Source organism: Orussus abietinus, unplaced genomic scaffold (assembly GCF_000612105.2).
Source record: "Orussus abietinus isolate OABI.00-Male unplaced genomic scaffold, Oabi_2.0 scaffold4, whole genome shotgun sequence".
Taxonomy (NCBI): Eukaryota; Metazoa; Arthropoda; class Insecta; order Hymenoptera; family Orussidae; genus Orussus; species Orussus abietinus.
In genome coordinates this window covers 2,701,085-2,716,682 of record NW_019396014.1, presented here as the reverse complement: position 1 = coordinate 2,716,682, position 15,598 = coordinate 2,701,085, and the positions used below count along the sequence as shown (strand labels likewise).

The window sequence follows — 15,598 nt, the reverse complement described above, 5'->3', positions numbered from 1 at the left end:
GCGAGGCTGGCCGAGGCCTCCGCGCGGCAGCTGGTGGAGGCGCCGGGCGGTGCTTGGACGCCAGCCAGCTGTGCGCCTGCCTAGGAGGCCCGCCTTCGCGATATACTACTATATATCTCTCTCTCGAGGCGGCGAGACCGCGTTATGACTTCGCGCGCCCTCCCCGCAGGCGCAGGTTAAGAGCTGATACTGGACCCTCGTCGATAGAACGGACTCGCTGTGTGCGTTAATATTCTCGATTTTCTATGGTTTTCATTTTTATGGTTTTCCATGATTTTCCATGTTTTTCCACTTTTCCACAATTTCGTCTCTGAGGCGCGTCAACGTCGGACTCGTGCATCACTTTCCCATTGACAGGTGGTATTTAGCACAAGGAAGTAGAAAAATAGTGTATACTGTATTATACCGTCCCTTCGGCAGTAATTCTAATTGCTCGGCCTCTGTAGAGAGGGTTCCTAAATTGAAAATATATACATCGTAAATTGATTTTGGACAGAGATAGCTGTGCATCAGAATTTGCACCACTTCGGTTACGGTTCAGATCGTCGTGGAGTAGATGTTGTGGTTCCGCCGCTTAAACTTCTTGCAGTCGGGCTCGGTTGTCGACTTAAAGCTTATGGTTTCTGAAAGAAAATTCTTGGATCGGTGAAGGTATCGTTGGGGGATGATCTATTTTATTGTTTCTACCTACCTTGGGGTGGGGTGTTAGGCTCTGCGAGTTCTACAAAGTCTTTACTTAATTCGGTGACTGTCACAGGATTTGTTTCCTTTAGATCGGACATAGAGTCGTCCATGCCACTTGTAGCGTTGTCATAATTTGGGGAGGGCAGGTTTAATTGAGATAGGGTAGGAACGGAAGTAAATGAGATACTTTCGTCCATTGTGGAATCAAAGGTGGTCTCGATGTCTTCGTCGGATGCCGACGAAGTGTCTCGAGATTCGAGAGTGTCGTCGAAGACTGATCTCGTAATCGATTCGTTACCATCGGATCTGTTCAAGTTGTGCATTATTTGCAATAATGCTAATGGATCGTCCACACCTAATGTATTACAGAACCATGTAGTTTGTTCATTGATGTGCAAGCACGGTAGCTTTGGGTGACAATTTCGTTCCATGGGACAATAAGCTTCTACGCTTTGCTTGAAGTTTATAGGAATTTGTAGGTCGTTGTTAAATTTTTTCAGTACTGCGTCCATTTTGTCTTTTGTTGGGATGCAAGCAGAACTATCGCTGTCGTTTGGACCAGGCATATAATGCGTACCATATCTAACAGCTAGTAAATGATTTGTTGCATACAGTATCGTCAACCATTCTAGGTCATAATGAAGTTTAAGCGCAGACTTCTCATCGTGTGGAATTTCAAGAATTTGAAGAAATTTCCTTTTTGGAAGACATTTATCTAATGCTAAAAATTTTGTCGCTCTCGTACCCCCTTCCTCGGGCACTAGGGCTGCAAACTTGCAATGCAAATGTGCCGAGAACCAATAAGATGGGTAATGGAGCTTTAAGAGTTCCATATTTGGTGGACTTCCCAAAACATTTGCTTTAACATCAGACCTAGTACAAGAGTCAAATAATGTACTATAAAAATTAATCTTGACCATGCGGCACTCTACTTTTATATACTAATTATAGTACTAACGTTAAAAAGAATTTCCTCTTCAACAACTCCATCTCGTCTCCATATTGCGTTATGCCCCTTGGCCAATCATGTGATAGGAAAATATCAATATTGCCTGAGAGCTAAAATTTGGAATTTTGGAAATTAAAGGTACCAAAAAATCAAGAAATTTCTTTTAACAATAGCTTACCTGTTTTAACCTAAACACTTCAAGATTCCTAACATGATAAACACTACGAATTGTATCTCTTGAATAAGGTGGAAATTCGTGATGACCTTGCAAATAATCATTGCCCTTATAAATTCCTGACAGTGCTGCGATTCTTACACCAGCAATTGACACCACACCAGCGTATCCAAGATAATAAATATTCGGAGCTACCCATCCTCCGTAAGGTAATTCCTGTAGATAATTAGACGCTTCATGATTTCCACCAATAAAGAGCGTTAATACCGGTGCAACTTTTTCACCAGAGTAGTACCTATGAGTTATTTTCAACGGTTTAATTAATCGTAGACATAACTTCTAAAAATCATAGGAATGAAAATGAACGTATTAAATATTTTTTCACACTTTAATTTTGCCACTTACTTATAAAAAGAACACATCGTTCTATACTTTTTAGGAACGGCCATACATTCCAAATCGCTCAAGTTTCGGGTAGACTGAAAATCTCCGCAACAAATAAGTAAATCTACCTTCTTTCCATCATTTTTCTCAACTTCGGCAATCGCTCCGTAAATTCTGTCAAGTTCCCCATGAGCACAGCCTTCGATAGCGATCCTCATATTTATTGCAAAAGCCTTTATCACTTTTCAAAATAAAGAGAAATATTTGTAAATTGTTTGTACATAAATGTTTATAGTACACGGAGGTTAGGGAACCCTCGATCACGGACTAGGACTAGAGTTACTAAGAGCGCCTAAATTCGATATTTACTAGCTATCGCAACTGGTGCCATCTGGCGGCTCCCTGTCAAAACAGTTTCATATTTAACGTGAATATTCTTCCCTTTAGATAAAAAAAAAACCTTTAGTGAAAATTCACAATCAATTCTAATATACAACGTTTCTTAATATTTATTATTTTAACAATTGCTTTCAGTAATAAAACATTCACACGTAGGCACAAGAAATAGATTCATATTTTAAATATCGTAATACGTCACCAATCAGATGACCATAAAGAGAACACTTGTTTTCCACTCTTCATTTGTACATATATTATACAATTTAAACATAATTATTATAAGAAAACAGGGTTGTTATGAAGTTTCACCAATCGGGCTGTGGTACTCTATAGGTGAAGTTATCACTTTTGATAATGCTGATACCTCCACTGTAAAAGGGTATAACATAGTGCGACCCATCTGCGGGCCCAACAATTTGCGTTGCTATTAATATTACATCGCACAATTGCCCTAGAAATAAAAATCCTAACGTGCTGAGCTTTAGTAAGCCAAGTGCAGGGTATCCAAGATAAAACCTGTCAGCTCCGAACATTCCAAGAAATATCGAGAGGAGTAAAGACGTCTCAAAGGAATATCCATTACTGTAACAATAAAATACTCATATCAAATTCGTATTACTACATGACAAGAAAGCAACTATATCCATTATCTATCCTACTTACGTCCATTTGCAGGGAACTTCCTTTTTAAAGGTATTGTTTTTAGTTTCAGTACAAATTAACCCATCTGCTGTCTGACACAATACTAAAACGTGCAAAATATTGTTTGAAAAATAAACTTAACCCAACACTCTCGACTCACCTTTAGCTTTGTTTTCTTTCGTGCACCCCTTGATTTGTTGAGTTTTGGGATCAATGAAATCGTAATCAGGATGTGGGCAAACGTACTGTCCCATCCGTAACTTGCTGCAGTCAATTTCATAAACATAATCTGCTCCAAATCCCGTAGAAAACATTAATGTTAATAACAAAGTACAATAAACGTGTGCCAGCCCTGCCATTTCACATGGTTATATACTTTACTACATCCGACATCACATAACCTAACTCAATTATTTGCTATCTGACGGCATATCTTCTAAACCGTAAATATGTAATATTGTTTATCTTATCTCTACTCCGAGTTCATGGTGTGGTTACTCGGTCTGATTGGTGGAAGATGGCGTTCACGGCGTTTATTTTTCTATCTTCTCTTATATGCTTCACCATTTCGCTTAAAAATTTTGTGTCGAGCCTGTTCATATGAGTGGTCTCACATTTTCACCACTAAAAACGTTCCATAATACCGTGGCTACTCATTTTTCACATTTTCGCTCAATTCGCTTTACGTAATAGACCCCCAAAACGCGATTGCACACGATTGCACGACCCAGCTGGAAACAATCTCCCAACTCGTCTCTGGCCTGAACTCTCTGCTGTTTATTGCTATGATCGTGACGTTTGTTGCAATGAGTTTCGATGTGTCATAATGTGATGATGTCTCCAATTTTATAATCTGTACAAATTTTTTTAACAGTTCAGAGGTTGACCAAGTCAGAATGTATGAAGCTTACGAAGCGACATCAATTTTGAAATTGAGCATTCTAATAGAATCAATAGCAGCTTATGGTATGTCATTAGTTGTTATTCAGTTAACTTCGTTTCTGATTTAATTTGTTTTCAGACTTCTTGTCTTATGCAATTACATGTATTAAGTATAATTGAAATATGTTGGGTAGAAGGCGTATTAATGACAATCTCTAGTTTGACAATTGTTATATCGTCTAATCTACTTCGGTATTCTAGATGACAACTTGCTCATCGGCACCAGGGAAGGTCGCTTGTTTGTGTACCATGTACCACCTACATGGAATCATAATCAAAAAGTTGAATTGGAATACCATAGAGTCATTTACAAAACCAGAATCGCACAGATAGAAGTCGTGCCAGAGTGCAATATTCTAATTGTGTTAGCAGGTACAAGTTTTAAACGAGATATTATGGGTACCCTGTTGTATAATGTTTGTTATAATACCGTGTTTCAATGATTGCAGATAATTTGGTAAATATTCATAATTTAGACCATCATAGTTTAAATCAGATCTGCCAATTGCAGAAGACGAAAGGTGCTACGTTATTTACTGCAGATATACAAAAGACTAAAAGTCTAACAGGAGAAACCAGTACTTGTATCCGGTTATGTGTTGTTGTAAAACGACGCCTGCAGTTATATTACTGGAAAGAGAATCAGTTTCTTGAACTGCGTGAAGATATATCCGTGCCAGAAAGTCCACGTGTATTATCATGGTATTTGAAGTTTGTAGTTGATATATCACTGCAAGATGTAAGAGAGCATATGAATAGAATTAATGTTCTAGGTGCGGTGAAACCTTAATATTAGGGTTCCGTGGATTATCTTACATGCTGATAGATCTTAAAGTATCGGGAACTCAAACAAAAGAATTATTTCCAATAGGAAAGTCACCAGAGCCAAGTATTACTAAGTTATCCGACTCATCTTTTGCCCTGAGTAAAGACTCCCAATCGATTATCACAAAAACTGATGGTGAATTATTTCAACGTAATACCGTCAGATGGTCAGCATCACCTAGTGCCATAGGTATCATTGTCTATTGATGACTTAAAATATTGACGTTATTCAGTGACTTAAAAATTTTCCTTTATTTGCTGTGAATACATCTTTCAGCATGGGATGATCCATATCTCATGGGAATTGTACATGACTCGTTAGAAGTTTATACATTAGAAGGCTCGATGCATATTCAGACTATACCAGACTTAAACAAGGGGAGGCTCATATGCAGATGCAAACAGGGTAGAGTGTACATTGCATCGATGAGTCAGGTTTGGTGTATAAATGCAGTCGATATATCTCAGCAAATCAGAATTCTACTTGAGCAAAATCAGTTCCAGCTAGCATTAAAATTGACTGTAAGTTGTTCTCACACAGACTACTGTGCAATTTATCTATTTTATTTAAATTATTATAATCATTGTAGAGTCTATCGAATATCATGAAGGAAGAGGAGAAAACTAAGGAGATTTATAAAATACAAACGTTATATGCGCATCATCTCTTTCACAATAAAAAGTTTCAAGAAGCAATGGAACAGTTCAGTAGGTTGAGGACTGATCCTTATGAAGTGATTAGGCTGTTTCCAGACTTAATTTCTCAATCGTCGAACAGCAATGAATCTAGCGAACCCATTACTGCTTTGCCAAAGCTTGATGATCGTGACATGGAGAATGGTTTACTCGCATTGATATCATTTCTCACCGAAGCCAGATTCAAGTTGCAGAGGGATAAAGATCTATTTGGGAAGATTAAAAATAAAGATGTAACTGGGGAGAAGAATAATATGACAAATGTTGCTACTGAACAGCTATTGAAAATTATCGATACCACTTTATTGAAGTGCTACTTGCAGGTAACGATACAAATTAAATGTCACATTTTTTTTATGTTGGAGCAAACATGAATTGAGTGAGTTTTTAGACTAATGACGCTCTGGTAGCTCCTCTGCTGAGGTTGAACCACTGTCACCTGGCGGAAGCTGAGAAAACACTGCTCATGCATCAAAAATATCCAGAACTGATAATACTGTATCAAACCAAAGGACAACATAAGAAAGCGCTGGAGTTATTAGAGAAACAAGCTAAAGAGTCCGATTCTAGTCTCCGTGGCACTGAGAGAACAATTCAGTACCTACAACATCTTGGGAAAGATCACATGGACCTAATTTTAAAATTTGCAGGTTGGGTTTTAAAACAAGATCCAGAACAAGGCTCCAGAATATTCATGGAAGATGTTCAGGTATGTCTTTGTACATTATTCAGCCTCTAACAAAAGTACTGTCGTCTTACATATTTTAGAACAATATTTTTTAATGAATACTCTTTTAGGAAGTAGAACAACTGCCACGCCCAAAAGTGTTAGATTATCTTCTCCGATGTCATAAGGATTTAGTGATACCGTATCTGGAACATGTAATAAATTTTTGGGAAGATACCAACCCTCTATTTCATAATGTGTTAGTGCATCAATACAAAGAGAACTGCTTGGCTTCCATGAGTGAAGATGCAACTCCTGCACAGAAACAAAATGCAGAACATATTAGACAGAAGTTGCAGCAGTTTCTAGAAAAGTCTGCACACTATACGCCAGAGACCGTTTTAGTTCATTTTCCATTTGACTGCCTTTTTGAAGAGCGTGCAATCATATTAGGACGTCTTGGTCGTCACGAACAAGTTATATCGATTTACATTAATTTATTGAATGACGTTCCTCGTGCAATACAGTATTGTAATAGTGTATATTCCAAGTTTCATGGTAAGTATTTATAACAAAACACTTTAAACGTTTCAATTACTGTCTACGAGAAAAAAAATATTTATTTCAGACCAGAAAAATGCCAATAAGAGTAAACAACAAGATGGAGCTGGTGAAGTTTACGTTATGCTTATTCAACAGCTACTAAAACCTGATAGCGAAGGAATTTTAACGGCTGGTAAGTGTTTCTGCTGATTTCATTTCCAAAAATTGTTCATGCGAACAGCAGGTATTGCAGGGTGTAATCCAGAAGTCCAAAAGACGGCTCAGCCAGATTTAGAAATGGCGTTGAAATTATTGAAAGATCACGCCCTTAAAGTAAACCCACTGAAAGCTTTGGAGGTTTTACCCGATAGCGTGCCAATTGGCAGAATCAGACATTTCCTGGAGGCCAGTTTGCAGAACAATTTAAACCAAAGGCGGTGTACGCAAGTTTTGAAAGGACTACTGTATGCGGAACATCTGCAGGTGCAAGAACAAAGAATGCATTATGAATCTCAAAGTGTCCTCATGACAGAATTCAACATTTGTCCAGTGTGCAAGAAAAGATTTGGAAATCAAAGGTATAAGTCCACTGTTAGACAAATTCTCTACCACAGGAAATATTTGTCCCTCATTGTATTTTCCATTTCAGCGCTTTTGCCAGATACCCAAATGGTGACATCGTTCATTACTCTTGCCAGGAGCGCAAAGCATAACGTTAAGTTATCACTATCGAGGGTACCAAAACATTCCCTTCCTAATTTTCGAGCGAGGGATAATTGAATCATGATACAGCTGTCATTATATTTACCTGCTACACATTATTTCCACACGTCGCATCATTGTAATATATTAAGATCGCTTCTTGGCAAGCGTGCACGTATTGTATACTATTCCACATGTAACATTTATTTCATATAAATACATCACAATAAAAACATATTTAGTACACTGAGAAGCTCGTTTCTTAACATTGCCTAATATTCAACCCAAGTATCTCGTCAATTAGTGGACGCACTGGAAGTGAGTAGGATACAAGTCGAGGTGCAAAATGTTGTTCCGAGAGGCACGTTATTTATAGATAATTCTGTTTGCAGAATGTTACTCCCCCGAGTTTGCCCTTTCAGTTTGTTTACAATACGTTTGCCAGTATCAGCTGGAGTGTAAAAAGTGGGGGATTGATACGTGACCGACGCGCATGTCCTGTTAAATTAAATCCCCTGATATTATTCATAGCTGGTACGCTTTCCTATTACTCCTTACGATTCCTCGGGTGACCGACAATGAATGCTGTGTTTGAAACAAAGAAAAAAAGAAGAAAAATATCCTGAATAACCAACTGTGCCGCACGATGGGGCGTGTCCGCTTCGGAAAATGTGTAAACGGGGTTGATGATGTCATTGATTACCGTGTATTCCTCCGCCGATAAGTACGTATGTATGTACACGCGGAGCAGGGCCGTAAAAAAGAATTAAGTACCCTCGCGCTTTCGTAACCGATATCATCGTCCTTCCCCCTGATCTTACCTGAAAACATTCGCTATTTTAAATTAAAAACTAATAACATCTCCCGAAGTATCACACGACACCTAAAAAACAGAAATTCAGCACCCATCCTCCGCGCTTACAAAAAGTACCTTCTCGAATCGTGTCTCAAAACTCTCGATCGAAAATCGATCCTTAACGAGAGATCTCGTTCCTCGTGACTTCGTATACAGAGACTTGGTATCGATATATACTTCCAGGACCAGAAGTGGACCTTCGAGAGTTTAATTTTTATTTATAAGTGCCACTTTTCTCGGCAAGTGTTCGGAACCACTTAGAGGACTAGAAGCGGTGCGAGTTATTCGAGAGTTACGGTTTCAATCCGCGAAAGGGCTATTCTGGGTAATTCTAGGTATTGACGGAGTTCGGAGAACGATTGGCATCCATAGTTTCTCTTTGCGGGCGGTGCATGCGTCCTTAATTAGATTTGTATCGCGGTTTGGGCGACACGCGCGGCGCCGAGGTTTGCGCCATGATCGATGCTTCGGGTTCCGCGGGCGGATAGGTACGCCGGCGGGTTGTCGGAGGTTCGGAATACGACAAACATTCCGGAGAATCAAGCCAGAGGAGAATTCGAAGGTTTCGCGCGGCCCGAAATCGGGATTTCGAGGGCGAATCGAGCGGTCGGCGCGCGCGGGCCGAGAGGGCGTCACGGCGGGGTTGGGAACTACTTTCGGGCGGCGTAGGCGGACGCCGCGAGCCGCGCTCAGTTGCGTGCCGGTTGTGCGTGCGGACGGACTTGGGTGGGTCTCTCGTCGGTTCGCCGCGGTTCGCGCGAGTTTTTATGCGAGTCCTAGGGTGAAACGGCGTCGCGGGTGGTCCTTGCGAGAGGGTAAGTGCCGGGACCAGGGCGGTTCCATTCGGAAAACTCGAGCGGGCGGCGGTTTTCCGGGAAGCGTGTCGGTGACGGGTGGATGCCGAGCCAAGATGGCGGCGCCGTGACCGAAGCCCGTATATCGCCGTCTCGACGCCCTGATAGCCGCCGTACCGGCCGAAATTTGGAGGTTAGACGCGCCCGACGAGGCTCCGAGTGACGGCGACACGTTGCGGCGACAAGATCGCGATTTGAACCTTGAAAAGCCATCGAAAAGGGTTGAAGACGAGGCGACGGGACGCCCCGCCGGGCTGCCACCGTCCTGCTTCCTCCTGAGTCTTCTTCTTATTTTACGCGAACGCCCTGGAAATCGACCGCGCTTCCGAGGCCGGATCTTACAGGCTTCGTTGCGCAACGGGTCGCGGTGCCGCGTCGGGCGAGCTTTCGCTCGTGAGGCTCGACTCCCCGGTCGATCGGTCGGCGTCGGTTGGGTGTCCGAAGGTCCACCTGTCGAGACCTGTCCGTCGATGACCCAGTTTCGGGCAGTCGAGGATCTCACGATAATACTGCGTGCACTCGGGAGATCAGAGTCGGTAAGCCGAGGATGGATCGATTTCCCATAAGCCGACCGCTGTCTCTTAGGTACAGGTTTAAACGCTAGGAGCAACGACCACCTCCCTCCAGGTTTCATCCTTAATAACTGGGCATAATTGGGCGTAACTGACCTTCCTCTGTATGTAAACATTTTCTTGGAACCACCCAATGTAGTCGATTGACATCCATAAGCACTCCCGTGAGAGTTGGCAGATGTTCCGACAGAGAAGAATAGACATTTAAGTGACTGTCATTTTCTTGGATGGCATGGCCCGTCTTAGACAAGGTGAGGAGCGAATCACCGGCCGAAATTGACAATGACCTTACGGTCTCCACTTTAAATCCGTGACCCTTCTCGCATCGGACCCCGTCCAGGAATTTGATACTTCTATGTGTCGACCTAACGACTCGTGGGATATTTTTATCCGTGACTAGCGCCGAATGGCGCCTCTAAACTCGAGCTTACCAAAAGTGCAACAAATACCATACCTTGAAGCATCGATCCTACGTCACTCAAGGACTTTCGAAAACCGTATCATCGTTCTGCACCCTATCGCACTAAAAATTTCATGCACTACTCAAGACTCCTACTAAGGTAACCTTTTAAAAATGTTTCTACGAGCCCATTAAATCGAAGCCCATTAAATCAATGCCTCTACGTATGTATAATCAATTCTAGGAATCGGGGCACACATGGATAAGCTATCGAGGATAACCAAGCGAACGAGTTCCTCTCTAATCCTCTCCAGGCCTACGTATTTAAATCGTCCAGTGCTGTTTATTAAGTCATAATCCGGTACCCTTGCAGAAGGATGTCATAACCGGCAGCTCGTGACACGTATATTAACGCCACGGTTATTGACTTCGGCGTCCTCGGGGACAGTGACGTTACTCGAGTCCGTGATCTCGCTATCGGGTTTCCGAGGTAGATCCGAGGAAGGTGTCGCCTTCGACGAAGGCGTCTCCTTGAAGTCCGTTTCTCTTCCGTTTACCGTGGATTTAGCGAAGAAATTAATGATAGAACGTAGGTGTGCGTGGGTGAAGCTCAAGACGTATGTAGAAATTCGAAGGAAGGCGCTGTGCGCATATTTTGATCGTTCTTGAATATGTATTGTACGTGCAGCAACCCAAGATGGCCGCCGTGAGTCTCCCTCTTCACGTCTCGAGCTTCGGCCCCTCTTATCTTGAATTTTTTCCTTATGATGCATCCCTCTCACCTTCGTAGATCCATGGCGTGTTTACTGTTGCGTCACGGGGTTCGCCTTCCGCGTGGGGCGTGTACGCACGTCTTCGGAATAAATGAATAAATTCACGCGGGGTCGTGATTGGTTCGCTTCCGGCCGAGAGCATGTGCGTGCCCGACCGACGGTGCACCGTTTAATTTCCTGCTTGGTTACGAGGGTTTCCTCGGGCTCTGCCGGGCCGCGAGGCCGGGGGCTCGATTTTCCTCGTGATATAACAATGCCGCGCCTGGAACGGTTTAATTGATTCGTTAAACGGCCCGCTGGGACCTTCGGGCATGGATCAACGAGCGATCGAGATCGAGGCTCGCCGAGCGACGACATGGTCGTAGGAACTCTTCGAGGTTCGCGCCGACGCAGGGAAACCTGAAGATTTTCTATAGACCTTGCCGTGAACCGTCCACTGGCGGTGATTAAAATAAATACAGAGATATTAATTATTTCAAACTCTGTGGCGTTTCACGCATGCAAGGGTGTACATTTGGCGTGAAACTCCGCCGAGTTTTCCGATCGTCAGGGAAGTTTTACCTGAAAATTAAGCGGTGACCCAGTGGCGATCGTCGAGAATTTTCTGGACTAATCGCCGCTATTCGATTGCTCGCAGATAACCAATCTTGATCTGGAATCGGAAGATATGTACCTTATTTTTTTTTTTGGAGTTCTTTTGCGTTATGTAAGAGGGGAATATATAGAATTTGTCGGCGCCGCGGATCGGCAGGAATTGACTGTACACGCGGTTCCCCTTCTCCCGGGGTTATACGTCGGCGGCTCGAGGTGATAATCGCGTGGCCTCGATCGTGCGAGACATAAAACTCGATTACCGGCTCGAAGCAGGCCGCGATTAATCCTCAACATTGAACTTAGCCGCGGCGAAACCGGCCGGCCGTTAATTACGAAAGGCGAGCCGGGGTTCTCGCTCTCTAGGTGCGCTCTCGGAGATAAGCGGCGCCGATATCGACCGCGAGGTATCGATAGGCCCGGTCCCTCGATGTGGAATGGCGCGCGCGTCTCTCTCTCTTTCTCTCTCTCTCCTCCCTTCCGCCGCCCCCATAACTCGGTCTCTCTCGCTCTCGCGAGCCCGAAGCGAACCTCTGATTCACCCCGCTGGAACGTGGGCGGCGCTGGTCGCATCCCTGGGCCTCTTTTCAACGGAGTTCCGTACTCGGATCGACTACGCCTTTCCTTGCGCGTCGCCCTTATTACGCGATTGTTTTCTCGCTGTACAAGTACAAGCGTATACAAGGAAATACCGTAACGTGAGTGCCGGCGAGTCTCCGATGGATTTTCGAGAGGGGTTGCGCTCGACTCACGCGCGGAAAGTGGAACTCCGGCCGATCGGGGGCCGCGCTCGAGGCGGCGATCGAGCCGCCCCTCCCGGAAACGGCTTTTCATCGAACTTCCGGGAAAAGAAGGGCCGTTTAACCGGCGCTCCAGGACACGGGAACGGCCGCGAAATCTCGACCGAGAGGAGGGACGCGGCTCTCGGACACGCCGAGAATAGCGTGGGTTCACGCGCCTCCGGGAGGAGATGGCGACGCGTAGTTTATATTTAGAGGCCGGTTCGCCCACTTCGACGGCGAGAGCCGCGCCATGTGCTTCGCGAGCTGTCAACGCGGAGATCTAGCCCTTTTCCTCGAAAAGTAATGGCTTTAGAGAAAAAATCCATAGAACGTAAATAATGTATTTCTTCGAGGGCTACAACTTTTGTCCGAGGCTTTTTTCTCTTAAACCCGTATTAATCGAAATGTGAAAATGATAGAAAAATGTTGACAATCATTTTCACATCGAAAATAGTATTTGCGTAGATTTTCCCCTGTCATGTTCGTCATCGGTGGGTTAAGATACGTAGGTATACGAAGTTTCAAATTAATCGGAGGTATGCGCTTTTCGGAACTTCACCCTAAACGAGCGTAGATTAGCGTAAATGCGGACGTGACGTGGCCCTCTCTTGTCGGACGTGTATCTAGCTGATCGCCGGCGCCCGGTAGGCGGGAAGGGATTCGGATCTTGTTATTTATTTCTACGCTTTCGTGTATCGTTTTTTGTCTTAGGTATCGGTAATTCGAAGGCAGAGGATTTGTAGCGTTTTAGGGAGGGGTACCGAGGGTTCCTCATTGTTCGTAGCGGCATTGCGTAACGCGGATGGGTACACTTGCTCCAGATCGGAGCCGTGCGCCAATCCGGATGACGGATGGTACCGGGTACCTAGACCGAGTGCTGACGCACCGGAACTGCTCGTTCTGGCCGCCCGGAAGGGTCGATAATAATTTTTCTTTTCCACGGTTTTCTCGCCTCGACACGTGGGCAATCGCCGCTTCGATCGGGTATTTTCATCGGTGGATCCGTTTTTATCGGGGGTAGGGTTAGGTCGAGACGCGGCGCCGGCGGGAATCCCAAGCGCTATAAACGAGCGTCTTGTCGCGGCGTCGGCCAGATCGAAGGCCGAAGCCTCGCGACGCCTCCGAGGCGGACGATGATCGCCTTATGACGCGGGAAAGGGCGACCAGGAAGAGGGAACTCGGCTCTGGGTGGATTGGAGTAAAGCGGGGCACGAGATAGGAGGAAATCCTCGGGAGAAATTGACGCCCTACGAGGTGTTCTCTCTTGAGGTGGGCGCCGACGCGTAAGGATCAGTTTCCCGTGCCGTAGGCGCGCGAATCTGACCCTTACGCGATTCGACCGGCTGACGCCGCGCCGCGCTATATAGCGCGCGTCGGGACGGATAAAAAAGACGGACGGACCGCACCCAAGTGTGTCGCCACGTGCCAAAGAGGTCGACCCGAATCGGACGGAATCGATTCGCGACCTCGACACCCCTGGGGTCATTCGACCACCTTCTGGGAAGTCGACGTTAGCGGCGACCTCGCGAATTATGCGAGGTCGATCGGTTATTTTCTTTCTTCAAGGACCTCGATACGGAAAGGGGGGAATTCGAAGAGACCCCGTAGAAGGGGTTTTGGGGTTTCTCGATTTTCGAACGCACTCGGGGCCCCGCTTGACCCAAATCCGACGTATTGATCGGCGACCCCCTGTCCGAGGTCGTCCGACCACCTTCCGGGAAACGACCTTTGCCGGGGCCCTCCACCTGCCGCCCCCTTCTTCGTGGCATCGTCTCTCCGATTTTTCCAAAAGGGGCAGAGATCGCAAAATCTCGGACTACCTCCGATCTCGGCGATCTTCGGTTCCTTTCTTTTTTTCTTCCCTCGGAATTGAACGCGGTACGTCGAAAACTACCAAATGAAAAAAAAAATAATGCAAATATATCAGGACCTCCTTTGTCGCGACGAGGGGTGCGCAAGGGCACTTGGCACACCTAGGTGTACAGGTGCGATGGAAAAAGAACGAAAGAAAAAAAAAAAAATCAGGATTTTCCTTGTCGCGACTAGGGAGGGTCTCCATACACCTGGGTACACGTATATTAGGTCTAGAGCGATAGAAGAAAAAAAAAAGGTGTAAAAATATCAGGACCTCCTTTGTCGCGACGAGGGGGCATCCTGCCCACCTAGGCGCAGGTACGCCGGGGGAGCGTAGTCCTGGGGACCGGCGCCGCGGTGACTGCGCCGGAAAATCAATAGGGACCTCTCTCCGTGTGTACGCAATACGTCGGCCTCGACGTCCCTCCTGCGCGAGGGTAGCCTAGCACCTGTGTGCTCGCGATCCTCTTTCCCCTTCGTGCTAGGCGGGGATGAATTCGGGAGCACGTGGCTCTCGTCGCCGACCCCTTTCGCGAGGCTCGAGGACCGCTAACAAAATCCCTCGCCCTTCGCCTCCTTGTCCTTCGAGAGCCATTTTCGTCTTCTGGGCGCGTCGAGATTTTCCCTTCCTTCCTGCGATCTTTTCATTTTTTTTTTTCCCCCGACGAAGAAGAGGTAACAACCCTTCTTCGACTCTTGCGATGCGCACTCGTCAGCTCTCTATGTTCGATGCACTCGATGCATTCGCCGTGTTCGAGGATGCACCGTCGATTCCCTGCGTTTCATTCACTCGTTCCCTACGTCTCGAACGATTCCTCGAGGCCGGGGATCCTCTTCTCTCCTTTTCCTTCGTTACAATCGACGCACTCGTGGGCGGGCCCCCGAGTCGCTCTCGTTAAGGATCGTGATGTCACTCGCGTAATTTCGCTTAATTCGCTCCGACTCGCGCGACACGTGGTACCATTCCGATACCTCGAAGGACGGACAATCGAGGCTTGATTTCGGTCGACTTTTCATTTTTCCCCGATTTCTTTTCATTGGGGGAAAATTTTTTTTCTTCGAAAAGAGGGCGGTTTTCCTGCACTCGATGCACCCGGGGTCGGCCCGGTCGCGATGCGTATTAAGTATGACGACAGTCTGCGGTAATTGCGCTTAATTCGACGTAAGTGGCTGTCAGACACTTAAGAATGCCATTCACGGTTTCCCGGGCTCGAGAGTCTCGAAGCCGAAAATCGGAGGAGATGAATTATTTCGGATGTTTAAAGTTGAAAAAAAAAAAATTTTTTTATCGTGCACTTTTTATGGCGA

General features: G+C 45.3%; 3 protein-coding genes and 1 long non-coding RNA gene across 4 annotated transcripts; 1 reads left to right on the top strand and 3 right to left on the bottom strand.

Moving 5' to 3' along the window:
- Window positions 1-378: 378 nt before the first annotated feature.
- LOC105695517 (lariat debranching enzyme) lies at window positions 379-2,594 on the bottom strand. The gene is made up of 5 exons (XM_012417090.2): window positions 2,214-2,594; window positions 1,812-2,103; window positions 1,643-1,743; window positions 692-1,557; window positions 379-623 (listed from the first exon to the last, which is right to left on the bottom strand). Exons 1-5 carry the CDS (start codon window positions 2,408-2,410, stop codon window positions 538-540), a joined length of 1,542 nt encoding a protein of 513 aa, XP_012272513.1. The 5' UTR covers window positions 2,411-2,594; the 3' UTR covers window positions 379-537.
- A 92-nt stretch (window positions 2,595-2,686) lies between these two features.
- LOC105695518 (TM2 domain-containing protein CG10795) lies at window positions 2,687-3,901 on the bottom strand. The gene is made up of 3 exons (XM_012417091.2): window positions 3,394-3,901; window positions 3,255-3,336; window positions 2,687-3,173 (listed from the first exon to the last, which is right to left on the bottom strand). The coding sequence occupies exons 1-3, from the start codon at window positions 3,590-3,592 to the stop codon at window positions 2,897-2,899; spliced, it is 558 nt and encodes a 185-aa protein (XP_012272514.1). The 5' UTR covers window positions 3,593-3,901; the 3' UTR covers window positions 2,687-2,896.
- Window positions 3,902-3,975: 74 nt separating this feature from the next.
- On the top strand, window positions 3,976-7,861 carry LOC105695516 (vam6/Vps39-like protein). The gene is made up of 11 exons (XM_023434637.1): window positions 3,976-4,199; window positions 4,377-4,547; window positions 4,625-4,877; window positions 4,949-5,190; window positions 5,278-5,522; window positions 5,591-6,019; window positions 6,088-6,405; window positions 6,495-6,921; window positions 6,992-7,099; window positions 7,160-7,484; window positions 7,556-7,861. The coding sequence occupies exons 1-11, from the start codon at window positions 4,130-4,132 to the stop codon at window positions 7,617-7,619; spliced, it is 2,652 nt and encodes an 883-aa protein (XP_023290405.1). The 5' UTR covers window positions 3,976-4,129; the 3' UTR covers window positions 7,620-7,861.
- Window positions 7,862-10,613: 2,752 nt separating this feature from the next.
- Window positions 10,614-11,768, bottom strand: LOC105695515. Its single transcript, XR_001103633.1, has 2 exons — window positions 11,625-11,768; window positions 10,614-11,325 (listed from the first exon to the last, which is right to left on the bottom strand). It is a non-coding gene; the product is annotated as an uncharacterized LOC105695515 (long non-coding RNA).
- Window positions 11,769-15,598: the final 3,830 nt, after the last annotated feature.

What these genes read in the sequence shown, in the direction of transcription:
- LOC105695517 (XM_012417090.2), bottom strand. Translation starts at nt 2,410, where the DNA reads ATGAGGATCGCTATCGAAGGCTGTGCTCATGGGGAACTTGACAGAATT. An exon ending in AAGTGTTTAGGTTAAAACAG is followed by an intron (nt 1,744 to 1,811) that starts GTAAGCTATTGT and finishes TCCAAATTTTAG; the next exon opens with CTCTCAGGCAATATTGATAT. An exon ending in GCCTAACACCCCACCCCAAG is followed by an intron (nt 624 to 691) that starts GTAGGTAGAAAC and finishes ATTTTCTTTCAG; the next exon opens with AAACCATAAGCTTTAAGTCG.
- LOC105695518 (XM_012417091.2), bottom strand. Translation starts at nt 3,592, where the DNA reads ATGGCAGGGCTGGCACACGTTTATTGTACTTTGTTATTAACATTAATG. An exon ending in GAAAGAAAACAAAGCTAAAG is followed by an intron (nt 3,337 to 3,393) that starts GTGAGTCGAGAG and finishes TGCACGTTTTAG; the next exon opens with TATTGTGTCAGACAGCAGAT. An exon ending in GAAGTTCCCTGCAAATGGAC is followed by an intron (nt 3,174 to 3,254) that starts GTAAGTAGGATA and finishes TTATTGTTACAG; the next exon opens with TAATGGATATTCCTTTGAGA.
- LOC105695516 (XM_023434637.1), top strand. Translation starts at nt 4,130, where the DNA reads ATGTATGAAGCTTACGAAGCGACATCAATTTTGAAATTGAGCATTCTA. An exon ending in AGTCCACGTGTATTATCATG is followed by an intron (nt 4,878 to 4,948) that starts GTATTTGAAGTT and finishes TTAATGTTCTAG; the next exon opens with GTGCGGTGAAACCTTAATAT. An exon ending in AGCATCACCTAGTGCCATAG is followed by an intron (nt 5,191 to 5,277) that starts GTATCATTGTCT and finishes TACATCTTTCAG; the next exon opens with CATGGGATGATCCATATCTC.